The sequence below is a fragment of the Bos mutus genome, chromosome 17 (genome assembly GCF_027580195.1).
Source record: "Bos mutus isolate GX-2022 chromosome 17, NWIPB_WYAK_1.1, whole genome shotgun sequence".
Lineage (NCBI taxonomy): Eukaryota > Metazoa > Chordata > Mammalia > Artiodactyla > Bovidae > Bos > Bos mutus.
The window spans coordinates 71,773,487-71,788,421 of NC_091633.1; the positions used below are offsets into that span (position 1 = coordinate 71,773,487).

General features: G+C 42.4%; 1 protein-coding gene across 1 annotated transcript in view; it reads right to left on the minus strand.

Moving 5' to 3' along the window:
* The window catches only part of CPE (carboxypeptidase E), a 152,319-nt gene extending 146,379 nt beyond the window's left edge, over positions 1-5,940 (minus strand). The window contains exon 1 of the mRNA XM_070386690.1: positions 5,422-5,940. Within this exon, the coding sequence (XP_070242791.1) occupies positions 5,422-5,725 (304 nt within the window). The 5' untranslated portion in view covers positions 5,726-5,940. The remainder of the gene's footprint in view (positions 1-5,421) is intronic.
* Positions 5,941-14,935: the final 8,995 nt, after the last annotated feature.

Here is a 14,935-nt window from a genome sequence, read left to right on the forward strand (position 1 = left end):
GAAAAGGAATAATAATAAGGACTGCAAGGATATCCAACCAGTCCATCGTAAAGGAAATCAGTCCTGGGTGTTCAATGGAACGACTGATGTTGAAGCTGAAACTCCAATATTTTGGCCACCTGATGCAAAGAGCTGACTCACTTGAAAAGACCCTGATATTGGGAAAGATTGAAGGCAGGAGGAGAAGGGAACGACAGAGGATGAGATGGTTGGATGGCATCACTGACTCAATGGACATGAGTTTGGGTGGACTCCAGGATGGGGAGGCCTGGCGTGCTGCGGTTCATGGGGTCGCAAAGAGTCGGACACGACTGAGCGACTGAACTGACTGACTGACTGAGTGCTATGCTTTTCAAACTAGTGTAATACCAGGTACAAGATAACCTCCTTGGGGACAAAAATAAGTTCAATGGTGAAAATACTGTAGGGTATACAGTTGGAGGTTTGAAACACACATTATCATATTTCAAGTCTTGCCACATGCAAACCTTTTAATCTTTGTTTACCTAATCCTTTTCAAACCAAGCTTAACTAATATTCCATTGAGTACACTTTGGGAAAAGCCAGTCATGTGTCACTACTTCTGGAACTGTTTTTGTATTTGTCAAAAATAGCTCTTCTAAAGAACTATAAAGATGAGTATAGGAATATTCTCTGTGCTACACAATGAGGGAGATGCTGGCAGATGATTCCTTTGCTGCCTCTCAAATCAGTTTTCACAGAAAGACACTTATTTTATCTGATACAAGGTTAGGGGCCAGCTCAATTTCCTCTCTTCCTTTAGCCAGTCACAAGTCAATCCAATACATTATTTCTGGCAAGAGCTACAGTGACTCACTTGGGTCTAAAAAATAACTCTTGACCACATGTAGTACATTTAGATCCTTCTCCAGAATCTAACATCAATATTCACCAGTTGTAAGGTGTTCTCAGCTGTAAGCATTTCCCACTAATTCACACCAATCTAGTATTAAAAGAGGCCATACAAAATAACCAAAATCCCCACTTTGAGTTGTATAGAAATTTTGACAGCATTTAATGTTCCATCACAATATTTGGCAAATGCACACTGGCATTCATACACTTTAAATCTGAACAGATTTGGGGAGGAACAAGTCCAAAATAATCATTCCAGACTTTGAGAGGGGAAAGTTTATGCTCTAAAGAACATTTCTAAGATAACATTTTAGCTATAAATCAGATTTACTCCCCAAGAGCAATTTTAAACTACATGTAAAAGAATTAAGAGCTTTAAACAAACTAATTTTAACTCATGTTTAGCCCTGAGAGGACTGGTCTGGGAAAACAGATTCCATTGCTTAGACATAAATTGATAATGGTTTCTTTTATGAGTACTGCAATGATGAATATGTATGCCTAGGAAAGCATATATTTGGGTTCAAGCATATGAGCCCCTATATGTAGAAATATTTTAAATGTGTAAAATATAAGCAAACAGAAGGAAAAATGGGAAACAAGAACAGGTTTGGCAGGTATATCTCAAGGGAACACATCTGAGTGCAGAGTCTAAATCTTAGCTGAGGCTCTGTCCCAGTCCCAGGTCTGGAGTCCAGATTCACAACGTGTGAGGAGATGAGACTGGGGACAAGACCACGTACAGGTCTTTTGAGAACGGCTAAACCCATCACCCTCCTCCAGCAGATTTGTTCAGTCCTCCAAAGTAATGAAAACGATAACTGAGATCCAGCATCCAGCTGGTCAAAATAGATGTTGATATTCCTCCCTCACCAGTTCCAAATAGAATTTACTTTCCCTTTTGATGAATTCAAATGCAGAATACCTGAGAGAATAGATCATTTTCAGAAGATCAGTTCAAATTCGGCCCATGGTCTGGTGCCGAACAAGTCTGATGATCATTTTTTTCCCACTTAGGAATGGAGGTGGTGGGATGAAAGAACACCCTCTGTCCATAACTGCAAATCTAACCACGTCAACTTCTACCGCAAAGAAAGGCTTGATGTCTTATTTGGGGAGAGTTTTTCTATGATGATACTAAATATTTGGGCATGATATACAATTTTTTTAAGTTCAGAAAAATAATTTAGATTAAGAAGACACGTGATACCTCGCTCATGTTGGAAGATAAAATGAATATGGGAAACTTCATCAATGTTTAAGTCAAGTAAACAAATTTGTTAAGTTAAACATTATTTCTGAGTAGCTTCATCAGAAACATTATTTCAACTCTCCCCAAAACACTTACAATATGAAAACAGTTGAGGTACATTGGAATTGGTAAATTTCAGTAATCACTATATCCCTGCCTTCTCATCATCTGTTCTTCAGTAACCAAATGTCCCTGACCTAATGTCCATAGTCTCCTTTCTCTGGGCCTCCCACTCCCTTCTTGAAGCCCTGATGACCTTTAAACTGTCCTGCAACCTCCCAACTCTCAGTCTCTCACAGGGCGAGGACCATCCTGTGTATCACTATACAACCTATGTAAGTTTGCTCACCTAGTGTGTGGATGTTCAAAACACTGAATTAATCCATTTCTATCTCAAAATAAGTATGAAAATTCCTTTTCATTCCTTAAAATATTTTAATCTAAAAAGGAATATGAAGGCTGTTTAAGAATGGTAACTACATCCCTTCATTCAAAACTTCCTAAAAGTTAATTCCCACAAGTGCTATTAAGCTCATATACTGATCAGATCTCTGCACCCAAAGCCAGTGGTCTAGGACAACCCTGGGGCAACTGAGCTCACGTGCCTCAACTAAAGAACTTGCATGCTGCAACTACTGGAACCCACACACGACAACTGGAGAGTCCATGTGCCAAAGGGAAAACTCACACCTGACCAACTAAGACCAGATGCAGCCAAATATATAAATAATTTGTTGAGAAAAGACAATAGGCACCACATGGAGTTGTTCATGCTAAAGCCTCACAAGACCAAACCAAGACTAAATTACAGTTTTGGCTCTTTCAGAAATGAAATCTTAACCCAATCAATTAGGAATCCTGTGATCAGTACAACGTCCTATAAAAGGGAGTAACTTTGCAATAAGCAACCCATTTTTTGCCTAGTGTAACTTCCTTGTTCCAGCTCCCATCTACCTATAAGTCTTTCATTTTGCACAAATCTTAGGAACATCTTTCTATCTGCTAGATTGAATGATGTTCAATTTGTGAATCACCAAATAGTCAATAAGATCTTTAAAATTTACTCAATTTTTTTAAATTAGTTCCCTGAAGATTTCCAACCTGTTCATCTCTTCTTAAAAGATGGTGGAGGGGGAAATCACCCCATGTTTTTCATGCTGGCTCATAACAGTTTATTGCAACCTTTAAGAATACAACTGGTAGACATTTTGTATTCTATTTATTAAGTAATACCATGAGCTTAGTTTCCTTCATTTAACAAGCAGTAAAGCAGGTAATGTAAAATATTTCTTTCTTTGCCTTCGTAAAATGAGTTAAGTTGCTGTATTTTGTGTTTAAAAGGAACAAAACATAGAAGGCATTGTGTTATTCAGCAAATGACTGACTCATCTTTTTCCCTAATGTGACCTGAGTGCCTGCTGTGTCCCAGACCTGCCCTAGGTGCTGGAGACACAGATCTACCCCAAGGAGCCTAGAGCTGGAAAAGGGACCTGCAGATCTTGACAGACTATACAGTTCAGATATTTAAGCAAAAGAATTATGGTTTTCATTTTCAAAAGCATATCACATTTTAACAGTAATATCACTTTACAATTTTGTTTCTAAACTTGAAGACAACAAATAGTTAACATTTGCTTTCATATGATCTCTTTGAAGAAACAACAAAATCTGAGGAGCAATCTATGATAGAATAACCAAAGGTTCCAATTAAATAGGCAGGAGAATCACAAATATTTAGATTCTCTTTAAACCTAAGATGTCTTGACTTCAATTATCTAAAATAACTGAAGATGAGTTTTCACATATAAAATTTTTCTTTATCTTCAGATACAAATATGAAACTAACTTTCCAAATTTCCGATTCTACATGCTGAATCCTGCTAGAGAGCATTCAGTTCAGTTAAGTCGCTCAGTCATGTCCCACTCCTCGAGATCCCATGGACTGCAGCAGGCCAGGCCTCCCTGTCCAACTCCTGAAACCTACTCAAACTCAGGTCCATCGCATCGGTGATGCCATCCAACGGTCTCATCTTTCGTCCTCCCCTTCTTCTCCCACCTTCAATCGTTACTAGCATCAGACAGCACTACTGAAAATGTTTTCCAGGATCTAGTTTTAGGGTTTTGATGGCAAAATTATACAAACCTTTCCATTTACATTATTTGAAGGTAAGAAATGTTTCCCATTTTACTAAAAATTTACTATTGATCAGACCATACTCCTTCCGTTTGAAGATCAAAGTGTCTCCGTGGATCACATATTTTAATCCCATCTCAATTTTAATCCCATTATTATATAATGATATAATAAATATCATTATAAAACTATTCTGGCCCTACATTTGAGAGTTTTTACCTGTTTTTTTGCTTTCTTTGTCATTAAAAAGAAAAAAAAAAAAAAAAGCATAGCATGCTGATGTAATTAGCCCAGATTACTTTAACCTTTATGGTCAGAAGACCAGGCCTTAAAAGTTATGTTATTTTCAAAGAGCAAAGAAAAAGAAGAACCAAAAACATTTTTCAAGATATCTCTTTATTAATACCAATTGCGTAACATTTAACATAAATTAAAACGTGCCCTAACACACTCAAGAGGAAGATGAATAAGATGGTCATATGGAAACATCCGTTGTAATAAAATCCTGATCGCAAACTACTCATCTCCAAGGGCTAGAACAAAAAAAAAAAAAAAAGGTGGGTGGGCGGGAGGCGGGGGGGATATTCCTTTTTCCTTAGAAAGACTGTGTGCAGTTTTGAAATCGGAATGCCTGCCAGAGGCGGCTTTATCACCCTCTACCCGCCAGCGTTACCAAGATCCTTAACATCCCAGCAGTGCGCGTTACCTAACACGCACATACAGGTAGAGATGGACACCTAGAGCCTCCAAGGCCAATAAACTGGCCCTCTGGAAATTAGGAAACAAATGATAAATGACTTTTCCTCATTTCCTCAGACCCTGCCTTCTCCACCTTACCGTTCTACTCCAGCTTGCAAGGAAGGACGACCTCCTTCCTGAGGCCTCACAGTTATTCCCTACGGTCTTAGGCACAGCGAAGTGGGGGGTGACAGCGGGTTTGCGGGGGCGCAGCTTTGCTTGCTGCGCTCCCACCTCCATCAGAGGCAGCCCCTCCGGCCTGGGCTTACCCAGGGGGAGGGGTGTGCAAGGCTGGGGAGGACAGCCAGCCGACAGGGCTTGGCAAATCCCAGCCCCAGCCCTCCCCCCACGTACACTTTCCACCCCGGGTGCCTCTCGCCCTCCTTTCCCACCGCCGGGCCACCCCGCGCGGCTCCCTTACCCGGCTCGTGGACGCCGGGGTTGTCGGACAGCTCGAGCACCAGCAGCTCGCGGCCCTCGAAGCTGCGCCCCACCGTGTAGATCCTGCTGACCGCGGCGCACTGCAGCCACACGGACACGAGCGCTTCACGAAGCTCTGGGTAGCGGTGGTACTCAAAGGAGATGCCGTCCTCCTGCGGCCGCCGGCGCCGCCTTGCGCCCGCCACAGGGCCCCCAGGCCCCCGGGCCTCGGCGCCCAGCAGCCAGGCACAGGCGGCCAGCGAGCCGCACAGCACCAGCAGCGCGCAGCCCCCTCGCCGGGCCATCGCGTACCGCGTCTCCTGTGCGGCCTCCTCTGGGCCCGGAACCTCGGGGTGCACGGCCTGCGGGTCCCCTCGACTCGCCTCCCGGCGGCCTGGAGCGGGGAGGGCAGCGAAGATCTAAGCAGGGACCGCGAAGCAGGAGAGGAGCGCAGGACGCACCGCCGCCGAGTGCGGGACGCAAGGGAGGCGGCGCGGAGCCCGGCGAGGCGCACGGGCGGGGCAGGGAGGGCGGCGCCGCCCGCCGGATTCGCGGCCAACCGGGGGCCGCTATGCTATTTGTGGGCTTGGAGCCACGTCAGAATCAAATGGCGCCGCTAGGACCCAGGTGAGATGACAGCTAAGGTCGGATGTGGGCACGTTGCTGTCATCATTGAGAGACCCGTGACAGTGCCTGTTGGGGGGAAATCATTCTGAGATTGTTAGAGTCTTTTAAACGTGCCATCAGTTCCAAGACGACCAGGTTTCCATCTTGATGTTCCCAAGACTAGATAATATTCCAGGAAAAAAAAAAAGAAAGAAACACAAAGGCAGCCACTTGCCTTCTGCCTGTGACGTGTCTTTAATAATTGTATTGATAGTTCAAACCCAAACCCACAGGTTGGCTATTAATTGATTGCATGGTCTGCCTGAAAAACAGAACACTGGGCACTTGGATTTAGAGGTTTAAGAAACTGAAAATGCGTTCTATCGATTTGCAGATAGTGTCTTTAATTGTATTTATGCACATACCTGGGTTCTTCCAGCGGGGAAGGAAAAGAGTAAGACAATGTCATCTGCCAGTGCCTGTGCCAACCCCCTTCTGTAATTCCTGTGGGGAAAGCAGAGTACAGCCCGAGCGATGGTCAAGGGATTTAGTTGGGTATTAAGGTTAAATCTTTCCAAAACAGCTTTTCCGGTAGGTTCAGGCTCAGTCTCTTACCTGGTTGTAACTAAGATGCTGCCAGGACTGCAGTCATCTGAAGGCTTGACTGGGGTTAGAAAATCTTCTTCCAAGAAAAAAAGTTAAAGATCAAAACTGTTACAGAAAGAAAACTCTGATCATGAAAGATAATATCTCCATTCCCCTCCCATAATTATTGCAAAAATATAAAATCATTTATAGCTTTAGATACCTAGCCTTTACACAGAATTTGTAGTAGAGCAAACGTTATTCTGAAGAGGTTGCCTTTTGGATTCAATAATAGCACAAATCTAAGTAAATAATCCATTGGGTATTTCAACCAAGCAGGAAAAATAGACATCATATGGGTAATTTTTTATGTTAGACTTTTTTTTTTGTCTTAACTCATTCTTTTTCCCCCTAACAGTGCACTGCACTGAATAAAAACTCTCTCCTGGGAATGGATTCATAAAAAAGAAAGAAAAGAAAAAATGGTGCTGGTTTCAAAACTTTCTGACAGCAGCATGGATCCTTTTTGAATTTTGGGGGATGAACTGACACTGTAAAGACATGCCACTCAGTTGAATTTGGACCTGGCCACGTACCTTGTCAATTTAGGCAGAGCTAAGAACCCTGTATTTTTCTCAGTGACCAATCTCAGTTTGATTACATGGTTCAAGAGTTTGAAACCAGAGTTATAATTAGATTTCTAAAATCATGCCCAAAAGAACAACCTAGTAAACCTAGAAAAAAAAAAAAAAACAGTGTAGCTAAAACCAATAACTTCAGCAGTGGAAGGTTAAGATTTTCAGGTTAGCTATTTAAGGTAACCACACTAATTTGTGGCGAGATGGGTCATATACTAGTGACAACACATGTAAACAGCATATGGTTTGGTGAAGTCCTGTGTTGACCTTAAGTTTCTCTTCAAACAAAGGGTGTATTTTCTATTTTCTCCCAAATCTCAGTTTTATGGGTTTTGTTTTGTTTTGTTTTGTTTTTTGCTTTTTTGTAAACAGGTGAGATCCTGCCAGCGCTGTGGTCTCACTTGAAAGGGATCTTTTGGAAGAACCTTAGAAGTTTGTTTTCTTTATCTATTAAAATGAAATATTTTGATTCACTCAAATGCAGCAGGGTACAATGTGCAGATTCCTAAGCACCCACCAATACAGAGATGGGATTCAGGTATTAACAAGGTTCCAGGTTTTCGTAAGAACCCAGGTATTTTTTATTTTGATGTTTGATTGATGAACATGCTTTGAAAATCTCAAATACTGCAACTCTGGAAGTTTTCTTTTTGAGAAAAGTTCCTGTTTACCAAAACACGGAATCACACCACATAAAACAAGAAATCAATTCACAGGAATTAAAACTTTGTTTTTGAATTTCTGGGCAATTTTAGGTGTAGGTCAGCTTCACTGGAGTGTAATTATTTTTTGTAGTTTCATAGGCAATTATGTAAAAGGTTATATACCCATCCTGATTGCTAGATAGAAAATCTTGCATGCTAAGCATTTAATATGTTTGACCCTGTGCATTCATAGATAAATCTAGTGTGAAGGCACATTTTAAATTATTCATATATATGCACACACACACAAGGAAGAAAGAGATCTGTTTTTTGTGTCACTTCTGAACATCTATATGAGCATATTTAAGCCCCCTGAGGCTTCACTTCCTGCATCACTTCTATTATTTTCAAATCCAGAAACTGTCTCTTCGTATATCCGAAACCTTGTATTCAGTTCAGTTCAATTCAGTTCAGTCACTCAGTCGTGTCCAACTCTTTGTGACTCCATGAACCACAGCACGCCAGGCCTCCCTGTCCATCACCAACTCCCAGAGTTTACTCAAACACATGTCCATTGCGTGGGTGATGCCATCCAACCATCTCATCCTCTGTCGTCCCCTGCTCCTCCTGCCTTCAATCTTTCTCAACATCAGGGTCTTTTCAAACGAGTCAGCTCTTCACATCAGGTGGCCAAAGTATTGGAATTTCAGCTTCAGCATCAGTCCTTCCAATGAGCACCCAGGACTGATTTCCTTTAGGATGGACTGGTTGGATCTCCTTGTAGTCCAAGGGACTCTCGTTAATCTTCTCCAACACCACAGTTCAAAAGCATCAATTCTTCTGCGCTCAGCTTTCTTTATGGTCCAACTCTCACATCTATACATGACTACTGGAACAACCATAGGTTTGATTATAGAGACCTTTTTTGGCAAAGTAACACCTCTGCTACTTAATATGCTGTATAGGTTGGTCATAGCTTTTCTTCCAAGGAGCAAGCATCTTTTGATTTTATGGCTGCAGTCACCATCAACAGTGATCTTGGAGCCCAAGAAAAGTCTGTCACTGTTTCCATTGTTTCCCCATCTATTTTCTGTGAAGTGATGGGACCAGATGCCATGATCTAATTTTTTTGAATGTTGAGTTTTAAGCCAGCTTTTTCACTGTCCTCTTTCACCTTCATCAAGAAGCTCTTTAGTAGTTCCTTATCACTTTCTGCCATAAGGGTGGTATCATCGGCATATCTAAGGTTACTGATATTTCTCCCAACAATCTTGATTCCAGCTTGTGCTTTATCCAGCCTGGCATTTCACATGATGTACTCTGCAGGTAAGTTAAATAAGCAGGGTGACAATATACAGCTTTGAGGTACTCCTTTCCCAATTTGGAACCAGTTCATTGTTCCATGTCCAGTTCTAACTGTTGCTTCTTGACCTGCATACAGATTTCTCAGGAGGCAGGTAAGGTGGTCTCATATTCCCAGCACTTTAAGAATTTTCCACAGTTTGTTGTGGTCCACACAGTCAAAGGCCTTAGCCTAGTCAATGAAGTTGAAGTAGATGTTTTTTCTGGAATTCCCTTGTGTTTTCTATGATCCCACTGATATTGGCAATTTGATCTCTGGTTCCTTTGCCTTTTCTAAAGCCAGCTTGTACATCTGTAAGTTTTTCATATAATTTATTTAATTGTAAGTTTATATAATTTATTTTTAATAAATAATGACTGTATTTAACAAGTGAGTCATAAGATTCCTTCAGTTTTACCATTGCCTCTTGCAGGTGTCAACCAAGAAACCCAGGAGTTGCAAATAAGAAAAGCGTTATCTGGAGGTCCTAGAAAATGCAATACTGGAGACACAGATTCAGGTAAAACCAAGAGTTCAAAGGAAGAGTAGGAGTCAGGGATGTATGAAGGCAAAAGCCACAAAGTTGTTAAAGTCTTCTGGCAAAAATCATGATGGACTTCAATGCAAGAAAGAGATATTTTTCCTTAAAGGATAGGATGTCTGCATTATTTAGGGTAAGGGTCCAATAAGCATCTTGAGTTTCTGGGACATTGGGCAGATGTTCTGGATGCTCGAATTAAGACAGTAAGTGGTCAAAATGTTAGATTCCATCCAGAATCACTTCCTCGGTGGCCTTGAGGCTTTGTTTCAGAGCACCTCTAGCAGTGCCTACTGTGTTTGATTTTCCTTCCATACAGGATGGCTCCACTCTTCCCTCTCCAGCTCCACTCCTCACTCAACAGGACCCCTTCCAGCCTGGCCCTCCTCTGTGGTTCCCCGTAGAGGCAAGGTTGTATTGAACTTCAGGGTTCATAAACTTTACACATCAGAATCACCTGGTGAGCATGGCCACATTCTGGACCAGTTGAATACAATTTTCTGGGGCTGGTGCTTAGAAGTCTGCATTTGAGCAAGCTCACCCCACCCCTATTCTCTCAGGGGGACTGTGGTGCATAATAGGATTAGAGGAATACTGTCCAGTTAAGGAGACTAGTGTTGAGGTTTGACAGACAGCATTCTAATCCCAGGTCTGCTTATTCCTAGAAGCTGCTCCATGACTTCTCCCTAACATAAGGGACACAGCATTTCATGAACTCATAATAATGCAAGCAGAGGGAAGCAGAGTCAAAGAGAGAAGATGGTATGCTGCTGGCTTGGAAGATGGAGGAAAAGGCCACCAAACCAAGGAATGCTGGCAGGCACTAGAAGATGGAAAAGGAACTAAGCCTTTTGTTCCCCTAGCTTCCATGCTGAATAAATAAGAATTTATCTCCATGTAAACTCACTTCATTTTCTGTAAAAGATCTCAACAACCACACTGTTCTCTTTCTGACACAGAGTGCACGTGGATGCCCCATGGGTGGGCATGAATCAGGAGGGCAGCAAGTTTCAGGTCCCCACACTCATCCTCATGCAGCTCGACAGCGCCCAGGCCAGACAGCACCTCAGGGAAGGGCCTCTGGGCCAGCAGAGACTGCAGTGAGCTCAGCTTCTGGTCCACAGAGCTGAGCTCCACCTTTATAGCCATCCTCCGTAGCTCAGAGGTTAAAGCATCTGCCTGCAATGTGGGAGAGCTGGGTTCGATCCCTGGGTTGGGAAGATCCCCTGGAGAAGGAAATGGAAACCCACTCCAGTATTCTTGCCTGTAAAGTCACATGGACAGAGGAGCCTGGTGGGCTATACACCACGGGTAGCAAAGAGTCAGACACGACTGAGTGACTTCACTTCACTCCCCTGCCTCCCAGCTGGTGGGTACAAGAGGAGTGCTCAGTAAAGAAGCCTTCTGAGCTCCTTCTCTCCCTGCTAGGACAGCCTCCAGTCATGGTCAGTGGCCAGTACTCTCACTGGCCTGGCAGCACCATTCAGTCATCCTACTTCAGAATCCTTCCTCCTTCCCATGAACTCCCAACACACTGCAGGGCTTTCCTGGCAAGCCCTGGAGAAATTCTCTGATCAAACTCTGCTTGACTTTCTCTCCATCAACACCATGAAGCCTGTGTCCCTGACTTGACCAGGGCTACATCTGGTCTCATGGGTCTCCCATTTTTCCCATTTCTCATTTCTCTCATCATTGGTTTGTGTGCAAACAAGCATCAGGCAAGTGTCACCAAAATATTCATGCCACTTTTACTTGTCACTGTGTAATTAATAAAACAAAACAAAACTGAGTAAACTGATAAATACAAGAGTAGAAAAATGTTGAATACCTTGGAAGCACTTGAATTTTAAAAACGGAATTGGGTATGAATAAGAAAACAGTGAAGGACTGAGGAAAAGATAAAAAAATCTCAAAAGATACTGCTTTTAGATTTGTTCAAAAATCTGACACTAAAACTGTAATGGTAGAAAACACATTATGGTGAGGAGTTCTCATCCCAACAACCAAAACCAACAGGTGAATAACTGGACACTTATGTTTTAAGCTCAAATAAGTTAAAATGTGCTTTCTTCTTTTTTAAAAAATGACTCTCCTCTTTACCTGATTCTTTCATTAAATACCCATTGCATATTCCAGTTGTATCAGCTTAGTGGGTGGATGTACCACGCAGACAGGTAACAGCCAGGGCACTCTGAACCTACCACATGAATCAGCAAGATAAAACTCCCATTTACAGATATCACAGCCTAAAACCTAATAACCAGCTCAAATTAAATATAATCCAAAGGGTTTATCAGTGTTATTGTACAGATCTATGTGTGGGTGCTAAGTTGTTTCAGTCCTGTCTGACTCTTGGAGATCTTATGGACTGTAGCCTGCCAGGCTCTTCTATCCATGAGATTCTCCAGGCAAGAATACTGGGGTGGGTTGCCATGCCCTCCTCCAAGGGATCTTCCAGACCAAGGATCAAACTCTTGTCTCTTGTATCTCCTGCTTTGGCAGGTACCACCTGGGAAGCATTCTATAGCTCTAGTGCTCAGTCGCTTCAGTTGTGTCAGACTCTTTACAATCCCATGCACTGTAGCCCACCAGGCTCCTCTGTCTGTAGGATTCTCTAGGCAAGAATGCTGGAGTGAGTTGCCACGTCCTTCTCCAGGGGATCTTCCTGACTCAGGGATCGAACCTGCATCTCATGTCTCCTGCATTGGCAGGTGGATTCTTTACAACTGACCCACTGGGAAAGCCCCTTCTACAGCTCTATCTATATCAATTTCTCTGTATCCCAGTGGCCACCCCAGTATTTTTGATCTCCCAGCAGCACAACTCAACACAAACATATTATGAGTCATATATGTAATTTTGAACTTGTTAGTAGCCATGTTTCTTAAAAAAGAAAGAGGGGAAATTAATTTTAATAATAATTTTAACCCAATATATTGTAAACACTATCATTTCAACTTGAAAATAGCATAAATTATTAATAAAATTTTTTCATTCTAAGTCTTCAAAATCGCTTGTGTAATTTACATTATAGCACATCAGCACAATTCAGACTACCCATATTTCCTGAGCTCACAACTCACAAGTGGCTGGTGACAGCTATGTTGGACAGGTGGGCTATCCTGCTTTTCTTATATTCCTATCTTCTAAAATTATTCTTTCTGTTTATCTTCCCAGATAATGCCTTAGCACAGGCTCTGGTTATTCCTTGCCTGGACTATGGCAACATCCTCCCCTGAAGATTATTCCTCGTATCAGCGGTTAACCTCAGTTTCTAATCTTGTTGCCAAAACCACTTTTTCCTCATTCACCTGGATTATGCCATCCACCATCCTGTCCTGTCCATCACCCAGTGGATCAATGCCAAAGCTGTGATCCTCTTCCTCAGAGAATTTCCTTAGCTCACTTTTTGTGCTCCTCCTGCTTCTTTCACTAGCACCTTTTCTCTCTCAAATTCCTCCACCATCTCCCCTCAAACCACAACACATTTATGTCTACTCTTCCTTTACCCCTGTGCTGTCTGTCCCTTTCTCCTCCCTAGTCCAACCTCAATCTACTAACCTACGCCTGCCCTCACTTCCCCACCAAGCACTCTTCCTCTCTCCTGAAACTGCAGCTGTCTGCTCTCCTTGCAAAGAGAGAGCAACTCTCTTCTCTCCTCTAGAAAGCACTGAAATTCTCGCTTTTTACTTTCCCCATTAGTTATCATCCAAACATCTCAGCTTTCTCACAGCACATCCTCTCTCCCACGTGAATTCTCCTCTGTGGGTTCTGCCCCCCACCCAGACTGAACATCCCCTGGCCTTGCCTGGGCTTCCTCAGGTCCACACTTGGGAGTACTGTCCTGCTCCCTCTTCACATGCTCCGTCTGGGTGACCTTATCCTTGCTTACGGTATCAATTATCACCTCTCCGTTTGTCACTCCTAACGTTGAGTCCTTTATCCATTCCCTCCCACTGAGAGACAGAGACTAGCCTGGCTTGTGTGTTTGCCTCCACAGCCCAGCAAAAAGAGAGCCACGGCCAATGGGACTCAACATGCTTGCAGGCAGTGGATAAACTGCTAACTTGCTCCCAGCTGCCTTCTACTTTTGGCACTGAGACTAATACCTGTGTTTTTAATGCTCTGATTACTCACTGAATTCCTGGGCTCTTTCATTCTTCTGCAGGTTCCCTTCCTTGGTTTGACACAACCAGTTTTCTATTCACTCATCAACCACATGCACTAAGTTGCTTGCATGTAACAATACATTTGCCAGTGATCTCATTTTATCTGTGTAATTCTTCAACTTAGTTCCTATCTTTGTCAACATTGTTGTTGTTCATATGGTCAGTTTAAGTCAACCGCATCTCACATATAATATGCAGAAGAGAAAGGTAGATTTTTCTATGATGTTCTTACCTTTGGAAACCAAATTACTGAAATGAAAATCAAATTGTCATTTTCCATCATGTAAACCTCTCAAAGAATGATTGGTTTTCCCTTCAACTGCTGGAAGCCAATCAACATGAATAATTCATAACAACTTCATACACAGGATGCCAACTTTATGGAGCTCAGGAATATTAAACATTATGTAGATCATGAAGAAGTACTGAAACTCCTCATTACAAACAATAAACATGCCTTGTCTATTACATAATATTTCTTGTATCTTTCTAAATCTCAAATGTCCAAGAAAGAAAGTTGTTCACCTCTTAGTTTTGCCACCCCATGGACTGTAGCCCACCAGCCTCCTCTGTTCATGGAATTTTCCAGGCAAGAATACAGGAGTGGGTAGCCATTCCCTTCTTCAGGGGATCTTCCTGACACAGGGATCGAATCTGGATCTCCTGCATCACAGGTGGAGTCTTTACCTTCTGAACCACAAGGAAAACGCCTTTATAGAACATATGAAATGTCAAAGTGAAACAGTCTCTTATATGTGGAAGCTGCCCACTTTCCTGTAAACTCAAAATTATTAATATAAATAAATATATGTTGCACCCACACATATAAGTTAAGGTGTCTTCTGCCTTGGCCAACATTTGGAAGCTTCTGCTTCTAGAGGGACAGACCAAGGTACTAATGAGATTGAAATTGAGGCTGACTGATGACTCTGCTACAGAGAGGAAAACAAGAAAGTCAACAAGCAAATTTGTCACTCATTACCAAGACTGTAC